Source organism: Symphodus melops (genome assembly GCF_947650265.1).
Source record: "Symphodus melops genome assembly, chromosome: 21".
Classification (NCBI taxonomy): domain Eukaryota; kingdom Metazoa; phylum Chordata; class Actinopteri; order Labriformes; family Labridae; genus Symphodus; species Symphodus melops.
In genome coordinates, this window is record NC_136711.1 from 16,157,739 (window position 1) to 16,168,072 (window position 10,334).

Sequence of the window (10,334 nt, forward strand, 5' to 3'; positions counted from 1 at the left end):
ACTGCTGTCAAATCGATAATGTGCGTGTAATTTACACAACGAGAACCATGTAGGCCTACCCCTTGGATATCCGACTTTTCCTGGACAAATAAAGGTTATTTAAAATGAAAATACAAATTCTAAGCCGTAGTCATCCTCATGGGAATATGTGAAGAGACTTCCTCGGGAATTTCCGACAAAGCTTGATTTAATCTAGGGCGCTGTCAGTGCAGCAGCTGAACTGTCACGAACGTGAAAATGGCTTTGTTTTTGCAGAAATAAAAAAAAGAAAATGCGTAGTAATTGCTAGTTTAAAAATAGTTACTGTGCGCAAACTACAACCTATCCACGAAACCTTAGTTTCATGGGTAATTAAAACAATGACATGTCAATGTCACACTATCAATGATATTCAATTGTTTGGTATATAGCATAATTAACCTGCTGCAAGCGGGGACGAGGTAGCGTGGCCGAGTGGTCTAAGGCGCTGGATTTAGGCTCCAGTCATTTCGATGGCGTGGGTTCGAATCCCACCGCTGCCAAATCGTTTTAATTTGCTTAATTTTTTATTCCATTTATAGCGATACGAAAACAGCATCAAGCACATTTGTAACTCTGGGTCATCTGACTGTCTTTTCAGGAAAATAAATCTCTTACTTTCACGGCTGAGGCCATAGGCATTTGCAATGACTGACTCAACATTGCCATCTTGTGTTAAAAGATTGTACAAACCATTTCCAAAAACAAAATGTTTTCATCTCCAAACATGATAGCTGAATAGAGCTGGTATTTTTCTATATTCTATATTCTATATATTTCTATATTCTAACTGAAACTCAACAAAACGGTCCCAAATGTTGCAAGTATCCAACCATAATAGTCACATTATCAGGTCTTTAAATACAAATAGGTGTGGATATTGAAAAACTTCTGTAAACTTAACAAAATATGTGAGAATAAAAAACTATGACAAAAAAAACAATGGTTTAACAGATTTAATGGTATTACAATCTTGATAAGAATAACAATTTGAAACAGGTGAAAATGTTTATTAAAAAAATCTGCAGTAAAGAAGTCTCCAGCTCTCATCCAGTGTGTATTTCCCTCCACCTTTAGTGTGTAGATTTTCATATCAGACCCAGTGCTTAGACATCTTTGAAGCTATCAGTATTCACTGTGCCCTCAGCTTTTCCTTTAAGAACTCAGAAGCCACAAATTGCATTTTCTGGATGGCCAGCTGTGTATCTTCACGGGAAATTCCAAGATGCCACACAGCACGAACTGCATTTCCATAATAAGGATACATGAGAACTATTACTCTCTGTCCCAACACGGCCTCCTCTCCCTCACCAACTTGACCCATGCGCTCACAAAACTCCGAGGGGCTTAAGGTGGGCTCCTGTAGGCGGAAACGCAGGATGTTTGTCTCCACTGCAGCCATATCGAAATTGAAAAGGGGAGGGTCACAGTCAAACAATGCTAGGAGAGAGAGAACAAAGAGCAAATGAGTTAGGCATAAAGGCAGTTAGTGGTGTGATTTTAATAGACAGTAATATGAGCTACTCCAATGATACCATTAAGCAATGCCATATCTTGCAGCAACATGTTTATGACCAAAGAGAAAATACATTGGACACATCCGTCATTTCTTTCTGAGAACTTACACTCGCATCTTTGGCAGATAACACTGTTTTAACTGTTAGATGGGTCTCTCTTGGTTGTTTAATTTTTTAGAATGATCAACACAAAGAATAGCTGCTCTCAAAAAAAGTTCAGCAACTCCTCACTTGGACACTGAATAGCTCTTCAATTGATGCCATTCTTACCACAAATGCACTGCTAAGGAATTATACACCATAGTCAGGCAAGAAAAGCAAGTTTACACTTGTTTTCCAGTAGCTTCCACACAATGGCAGGCTCCTTTATTATGTAAACTATTCCCTTTAGAAGACTGCCTAACCAAAACTAGCTTACTGAAGCCTATCAGTCTTCAAGCAGGTCATTGGCAGGATAAAAAAGCACTCAGCCCAGCAACCCAGTTGACCCCTAGCATGCTGGTTGTCACCTGGACAGTTCTGGAAGTGCCCATGAGCAATAATTTAACAGCCTTCTGCACAAAAATAAAAAATGTAAACAAAACAAAAATGTCAATGGAGACAGCTTCAGCCTACCATTGCCACTGCCTAACAGAAGTTAAGATTACAATTATAAATGATTGATCAGCTTTAAAGTCTTGATGGAAGTTCATGAAAACACATTTTAACATTAACAGGACAAAGTCTATGAATAAACACTTGCAGAAAAAAAGACAAACACTAAGAAGACTCCTCTATCCCTGGAAAAAAAACTTGTGCAATAAATCATTCTGTGTGAAACGCTCCCTCAAAGGAATGTTAAAATATAACGTTCCCAGTATTTAACCATCGAGGACAAACAATCATTTTTGACATCCTTCCAGCTGCACCCTATAATGCCAGCTCCATGCAACCTGGACGGACAGGAAAGACTGAGGCAAACAGGCAGGCAGGGTGGGAGAAAAGAGGGAGGGGTCATCACCTAAAGGCTGGTGGTTCTGAAGGTGGGCCGACATGAAGTCATTTACAACCACTAAATGAGTTTATATTTTCAATGTATAGCATTTTTTTATCTGCATACTTTTTCAACTTTACAAATGTTCGAATGTATGTGTATGAATCATTTTCATTGTCCTGCTTTTCCATATTTTCAAGTTAACATAGAACATTATTATTTTTTAAATATAAAGACATCTGGAAATGTTTCCTCTTTGTCTCCAGTGTTGTTTTTGAAGGGTGCTGTCATATAGGTTTTGGCATCTTGCAGCTAAAAGTTGCAGAGTTACTCACCTTGAGCAAAGGTTTTTGTGTTGCGGTGATCCTCCTCCAGTCGTCCCACCATCTCCAGTAAAGACAGTTTTCCAGCTGCTGCAAGAATACCAGACTGTAGCATCCCTCCACCCAGGGCTTTACGACACCGGACTGCATGGGATATGAAGTCTTTTGGTCCAGCCAGCATGGTCCCCACAGGGGAACCCAAACCCTGTAAAGAGACTAAATGTATTTTGACTGTAGAAAAGGTTTGCTTGTCTGAGGGGTCAGCCTTTGATTTTAGAAAGAAATGCAAACCAATCCCAACTTCTGGTGCATTCTGCACATGTGTGTTTTTTGTGTTGTACCTTAGAGAGGCAAACACTGACAGTGTGTGTGTGATGCAGTATAGTGGATGGAGGCACTCCCTGAGCCACAGCAGCGTTCATCACTCTGGCTCCGTCCATGTGAACGGACAGACCATATCTATCTGCAAGAGCTCGGACCTTGGAGATTGAGGCAAACCAATCAAAGATGATGGAACATGTCAAAGCTGCTGAACGGGAAGAATACAGCTCCTTTCGCATGTTGACTTGCATGAACTTGGCAGAGAAAAACGTTCGCCCAACCCACCTCCTGCAGGAAGGTGAGAGGCAGCACACGTCCTCCCTGTATGTTGTGTGTGTTCTCCACACATATGAGGCGTGAGCGGGGGTAGTGTGGGTTGGGGTAACCGTGGCGGATCTTGGATTCCAACTGCTCCAAGTCAAATGTTCCATCAGGGAGGGTGTTCACTGTGGTGGCATGGACACCAGCCAGCTGTGGCAACAAATAAAAACACATTGAATGGACTGCAGAGGATGACTCGACCAGTGTATGTGTATGCTGCTCAGATACACTCACCTGTGCACTCCCTCCTTGCGTAAATATGTGCAAATGGGACAGATCGCCAACAATCATCTCGTCTCCTCGCTCCCTGCAGTGCACCATCACTACATAATGAAAGGTGTGCACATTAAGAACCATCCTGACCTCTTAAAAATGGATTCAGACTCTGGCTTTAAATGCTCAGCTCACCTGCGATGAGGTTACTCATGGTTGCAGTGGGAACAAACAGTGCAGCCTCCATCCCAAATATGTCAGCTGCAATTTTCTGTAACTCTGCAGACATTTTCGAATATGTAGCTTTAAATCGCAACACCTTCTATTTAGGTATACAATGAATATTAAAATAGCTGTAATAGCAATCTTTTCTTATTATGTTCCAATATTTACCATTAAAATACAGAAAGGAGCGAAATTTTCTGCAGATCCAAACAATGATTTTCCCGCTGTTATTATAGCTTCATTGAAAGCTTATTGAAGTGAATTGATGGAGACATGACAACCAAATCAGAGAATTTCCAGTAAAAACGTGGCCACTTACAAAATGGTAAGTTGGTCCCTGTTGTGCAGGAGGGCGCAATACGGCAGAAGCCTGGTGCCTGCAGTCATAACAGCCCTCAATAAAAATCCACCTCAGTCCCAATCCCCGATCCCCCATAACCATATGCACTGTATGTCCTGTTGTCCCACATGTATGTCCCTGTGTTCACCCTCTGTCGGCTCGCAGCCCTTAAAACTGTACTGGTGAAAAAGAATTTCCCCTCGGGGACAATAAAATAAAAAGTCTAAAGTCTAAAAAGTCTAAGGTCTAAAATCGAATGCACATCTAATAGCTTTCAGTTTTCACCAAGCAGTCTGACAAGAGCAATTCCTGAAATTTGTGCTGATATATAGAGAACAACATCACTGAGACGTTTCTCTTCATGCGAGATGCTGCTCAGCTTCAGTTTCTGCATAAAGTCAGTTAACATTAGAGCAGCCAGTGTTTGTCTTGATCCATTAATCTGATGCCTCAGAATCAAATGACAAACTGTTATTTAACTTCATGATGAATTCAAACATACAAATAAATGTATAGACCTAACATGGACATAAAAAGCAGTGACAGTGAAGGAGACAGTATGTGCTGTTTGGTAACATTCCAGTTTCCCTAAGTTGTGTTACAAGTTTTCTAAACGAGTGAACACCTGTAATGTTGTCCTTGTTTCCCACTTACTGTACTTTTCACAGTAGGTGGGCCTAATTCTGTTGCATAAAAGTATTGTACCACTTGAGATTGAGATGTTGTTCTGACTATCAACATGCTTTGATCATTTTAAATATATGACCAAATCACACTAGTGCTTATTTGTCCATTACGAATTATGAAGTATAACTCATTTGAGGAAGTTAATGTTGTATAATGCAAGATACCAGTTTAATGGATTGCCAAATTTAACCATGTTTAACAGTACCTCTGATACATAACAGATGTTTCATCTTTGTCTTTTATTACTTAAAATCTACATTTATAAGCATTCTCCTGATGTTGACTTAATTCTCTCAATAGGAGAAACAAATTAAGAGCTCATATACACTAGTCCTAACTGTCCCAGTCTAACCATCAACAGTCGGGTCTTCTGCCATGACGTCATCGCCGACCTCTGCCCAAGCCATGGCCTGCCTCATCGCCGGCCCCGGCTTTGTCGCCGCGTCAGTCCGGAGGTCCAGCACCCGGACCGTCCCGTCCGGATATCTGGGCGTCTTGGTGTTCGAGTACCCCCGCGTGAAGCTCCGTCCCAGCACTGCTGCCCCTCGCGCCCGGAGTGATGTGCTTGACGCGATGACACCATGTTGATGAAGTCTGAACCAAAGACTTCTGTGAAGTGTCTTCAGAGACATGATGCTCCTTCTACAAACCATGAACATGTGTGTGTGGTCTGTGCTGAACTTTGGCTCGTTCTCTCACGAAAGGTGATCATTATTGTACCTACAGTGACTGACACAACATTGCCATCTTGTGTCCATAAGATTACACGAACCACTTCAAATACAATGTTTTCATGAACAAACATTATATATGGATACAGCTAGTATTATCTATATAGCAGCAAAACTCCTGGAACTAAAATCAAACAAAACTGCTCTTAACAGACCATAATGATCACAGTACTAGGTCTTTAAATACATAGATTTTATTTAGATAGATACTTTATTGATCCTGAGGGAAATTCAAGATAGAGTTAAAGGTATTGAAAAGCTTACGTTAGCAAAATACTTAAGGAAAAAAAACTATGATTAAAAAACAATGGTTTTGCAGATTTAATGTTATTACAATCTTGATAAGAATAAGAAAGCCTTCAGATCTCATCCAGTGTGTATTTCCCTCCGCCTGTTTCTATATTAGTGTTTATTCTTATCAGACATCTTTGAAGCCATCAGTATTCATTGTGCCCTCAGCTTTTCCTTTAAGAACTCAGAAGTCACAAATTGCATTTTCTGGATGGCCAACTGTGTATCTTCACGGGAAATTCCAAGATGCCACACAGCACGAACTGAATTTCCATGATGAGGGTACATGAGAACTATTACTCTCTGTCCCAACACGGCCTCCTCTCCCTCACCAACTTGACCCATGCGCTCACAAAACTCCGAGGGGCTTAAGGTGGGCTCCTGTAGGCGGAAACGCAGGATGTTTGTCTCCACTGCAGCCATGTCGACATTGAAAAGGGGAGGGTCACAGTCAAACAATGCTAGGAGAGAGAGAACAAAGAGCAAATGAGTTAGGCATAAAGGCAGTTAATGGTGATTTTAATAGACAGTAATATGAGCTACTCCAATGATACCCATATTGAAGCTGTGGCTTAATGATTGGCTCTGACAGAACTGAAGGTGGGCCGACGTGGAGTCAGTGTTATTTTCAATGTTTAATATTTTTTATCCACATACTTTTTGTTAACTTTACAAATGTTCAACTGTATATATGTATGAATTATTTTCATTGTCCTGCTTTTCCATATTTTCAAGTTAACATAGAACATTATTATTTTTTAAATATAAAGACATCTGGAAATGTTTCCTCTTTGTCTCCAGTGTTGTTTTTGAAGGGTGCTGTCATATAGGTTTTCGTATCTGGCAGCTAAAAGTTGCAGAGTTACTCACCTTGAGCAAAGGTTTTTGTGTTGCGGTGATCCTCCTCCAATCGTCCCACCATCTCCAGTAAAGACAGTTTTCCAGCTGCTGCAAGAATACCAGACTGTCGCATCCCTCCACCCAGGGCTTTACGACACCGGACTGCATGGGATATGAAGTCTTTTGGTCCAGCCAGCATGGTCCCCACAGGGGAACCCAAACCCTGTAAAGAGACAAAATGTATTTTGACTGTAGAAAAGGTTTGCTTGTCTGCGGGGTCAGCCTTTGATTTTAGAAAGAAATGCAAATCAATCCCAACTTCTGGTGCATTCTGTTTTTTTGTGTTGTACCTTAGAGAGGCAAACACTGACAGTGTGTGTGTGTTGCAGTATGGTGGATGGAGGCACTCCCTGAGCCACAGCAGCGTTCATCACTCTGGCTCCATCCATGTGAACGGACAGACCATATCTATCTGCTAGAGCTCGGACCTTGGAGATGGAGGCAAACCAATCAAAGATGATGGAACATGTCAAAGCTGCTGAACGGGAAGAATACAACTCCTTTCGCATGTTGACTTGCATGAACTTGGCAGAGAAAAAGGATCGCCCAACCCACCTCCTGCAGGAAGGTGAGAGGCAGCACACGTCCTCCCTGTATGTTGTGTGTGTTCTCCACACATATGAGGCGTGAGCGGGGGTAGTGTGGGTCGGGGTAACCGTGGCGGATCTTGGATTCCAACTGCTCCAAGTCAAATGTTCCATCAGGGAGGGTGTTCACTGTGGTGGCATGGACACCAGCCAGCTGTGGCAACAAACAAAAACACATTGAATGGACTGCAGAGGATGACTCGACCAGTGTATGTGTATGCTGCTCAGATACACTCACCTGTGCACTCCCTCCTTGCTCATAGATGTGCAAATGGGACAGATCGCCAACAATCATCTCGTCTCCTCGCTCCCTGCAGTGCACCATCACTACATAATGAAAGGTGTGCACATTAAGAACCATCCTGACCTCTTAAAAATGGATTCAGACTCTGCCTTTAAATGCTCAGCTCACCTGCGATGAGGTTACTCATGGTTCCAGTGGGAACAAACAGTGCAGCCTCCATCCCAAACATGTCAGCTGCAATTTTCTGTAACTCTGCAGACATTTTCAAATATGTAGCATCAAATCTCAACACTTTGTATATAGGTATGCATGGTTCCTATCAGCTATTTATTTAGCATTAATATTAGTATCATTTTCCCCTAAAGAAGTCATTTTAAAACACGTATTTATAAATAGTTTATAGAAAAAGAATTGACTTTTTGTAAATACAAGCATATCAAGACAACGCTTCATTAAAACTTTCTACCTTGCCATCATCTATCAGGGTTTTAAGGGTTTTTGTTTTTGTTTTTTTTAATTGGCAGTGTAATATTTTGTTCCTTGTCTGGACCACCATGTTCATTTTTAATGAAGTTTGCATGCAATGATGTGTTTTCATTGGTATAAGCAAATATTAATATCATTTGCTGAGACTTCACATAAATAAGCTGTCTGATGTAAGATGTTACAAGGATTTTAAATGCCACTTTGTTTCATGTATTTGAAAAAAATCAAATCAAATCAATACGGCCTGTTTTTAATTTAACCCACCACCACCAGAAACCCTCAGCAGGCGGGATCATCATCCCAGGTTTATTGCAGGTTACAAGGGATTGTCTCACCTAGACTTCTCGGATAGAACTCTTATTCACTATTAAATTAAAAAGTGAAATTGGAATAGTTACAATTTAGTATTGACCCACTAGTCACATTACACTAATATTCAGAGTAAACCATTCACTCAGATGTGATTTTGTTTAGAGGTAACCTTACGATCAAAAAACATTTTAACCAAATGTTTTAACAATACTTAGTTGAATAACCAGATTCTTTATCATTGTCCATCAAGCAACATCAGTGTTAATTTATCAGCTCCATATACAGCCTATACAGTACATAAATTATAGACTAGTCCTAACTGTCCCAGTCTAACCCTTGACAGTTGGGTCCTCTGCCATGACGTCATCCCCGACCACGGCTTCCGCAATCGCCTGTCTCATCGCCGGTCCCGGCTTTGTCACAGTGTCACTGCGGAGGTCCACCACCCGGACATCCCCGTCCGGATACTGGGTAGGCCTACTGGTTTTACTGCTGTTGTAATACCCCCGCATGGAGCTCCATCCCAGCATTGCTGCCCCTCGCGCTCTGAACGATGTGCTTGAAGTGGGGACACCATGTTCATAAAGTTTGAACAAAACCCTTCCGTAAAGTGTCTTCAGAGACATGCTGCTCCTCATACAACCATGCACATTACAGTTGTTTACATTGAACTTTGGATCGTTCTCTCATGATCGGTAATCATTCACCTCAAGGATTGTTAATCGATTACCTATCAGCGCGTCATCAACTATGGTCAACATGCGTTGAGCGACGAGGACCTGAAGGTGACGCCATTTGCCAAACAAAGATATAATTGGTCTATATGAAAAAACAATAGGCTTACAAGTACTTCATTGCAAATACTAATTGCATTTTATACATAACTTGTGCAACATATTCGATGTGTATATTGTATGTGTATATTTAACATGTTAGTTAAATATAATAAAATACTAAACGTGATTGTTATTGAGATTATACTTGTACTGATTAAACGTGATTATATTGTATCTTCTAGGGTATCAACTGGTGATCATATATTAAAAGACCCCTTTCAGTTAATATCTTTGACGTTAACTTCATCATACTAACAAAGTAATAATAATGTCTCTATATGATATAAACCAAGAAAATAAGAAACTCAGACATGTGAGAACCTGGACCCATCGAATCAAACTTTTTAGTTTTTGATTCCTTTCTTTCTTTTGAATAATATATTCCATGTTGCACCTCCAATGACTATGACCTTTACATTAAGAATACTGATTTGAAGCGCTGGTGTGACGTATTAGTTAAAAATATAGAATTAAAAAAGTAGCCATGAGCAGACTTAAAATAGTCATACATAAATATAAACTCAATAATAATGTATGTGTAAGTTTAATAAATACATTACATATGTGATGTGCCTAACACTAACACTACCTTTCAAGTTGATGTTTGTATGTTGACTTGTTTTCCGATTTGTGCAGAACAAGTTTAGAGATTTCATAAAATAAAATAAAAACTCCCACAGTCGACGACTTCATTTGATAAACAAGGTCAAGAACTTCACGTGTTTCTCTCGTCAGTGTCGGAGACGGATCATCTTGGCCCTTTGAGAAATCTTCGTCTACTCTTTTATTTTCATACAGAATATGTCACATTTTAAATAACCATGACCATGCATTAAGTGAGGTGTTCCCTCTTAAATATGATCTGTGTGTATCTTTCTTGTCTCCTCTCCATTGTACTACCACACTCCCGTACCAGCACAGTGACTGTGTACAATGTGTTTACACTAAACTGTGGTCACAAGTGCTCTGAAATAACTGTCACACCCTCAGATTCTTCAGGGGGCACAAA

The 10,334-nt window shown here is 40.5% G+C and overlaps 2 protein-coding genes across 2 annotated transcripts; both read right to left on the reverse strand.

The window, feature by feature from the left end:
* Positions 1-1,061: 1,061 nt before the first annotated feature.
* On the reverse strand, positions 1,062-5,804 carry LOC306817238 (uncharacterized protein). The gene is made up of 7 exons (XM_079333964.1): positions 5,291-5,804; positions 3,882-3,965; positions 3,708-3,796; positions 3,438-3,623; positions 3,173-3,310; positions 2,844-3,036; positions 1,062-1,458 (listed from the first exon to the last, which is right to left on the reverse strand). Exons 1-7 carry the CDS (start codon positions 5,595-5,597, stop codon positions 1,151-1,153), a joined length of 1,305 nt encoding a protein of 434 aa, XP_079190090.1. The 5' UTR covers positions 5,598-5,804; the 3' UTR covers positions 1,062-1,150.
* Positions 5,805-5,977: 173 nt separating this feature from the next.
* On the reverse strand, positions 5,978-9,266 carry LOC306817239 (uncharacterized protein). Its single transcript, XM_079333965.1, has 7 exons — positions 8,824-9,266; positions 7,860-7,943; positions 7,686-7,774; positions 7,416-7,601; positions 7,151-7,288; positions 6,831-7,023; positions 5,978-6,421 (listed from the first exon to the last, which is right to left on the reverse strand). Exons 1-7 carry the CDS (start codon positions 9,125-9,127, stop codon positions 6,114-6,116), a joined length of 1,302 nt encoding a protein of 433 aa, XP_079190091.1. The 5' UTR covers positions 9,128-9,266; the 3' UTR covers positions 5,978-6,113.
* Between the last annotated feature and the right edge of the window lie 1,068 nt (positions 9,267-10,334).

Coding starts and splice junctions, on each gene's coding strand:
- LOC306817238 (XM_079333964.1), bottom strand. CDS start 5,597: ATGTTCATGGTTTGTAGAAGGAGCATCATGTCTCTGAAGACACTTCAC. Junction 3,797..3,881: donor CATGAGTAACCTCATCGCAG/GTGAGCTGAGCA, acceptor TTCATTATGTAG/TGATGGTGCACTGCAGGGAG. Junction 3,311..3,437: donor CTCTCACCTTCCTGCAGGAG/GTGGGTTGGGCG, acceptor TCAATCTCCAAG/GTCCGAGCTCTTGCAGATAG.
- LOC306817239 (XM_079333965.1), bottom strand. CDS start 9,127: ATGAGGAGCAGCATGTCTCTGAAGACACTTTACGGAAGGGTTTTGTTC. Junction 7,944..8,823: donor AGAGGACCCAACTGTCAAGG/GTTAGACTGGGA, acceptor AAATGTCTGCAG/AGTTACAGAAAATTGCAGCT. Junction 7,289..7,415: donor CTCTCACCTTCCTGCAGGAG/GTGGGTTGGGCG, acceptor TCCATCTCCAAG/GTCCGAGCTCTAGCAGATAG.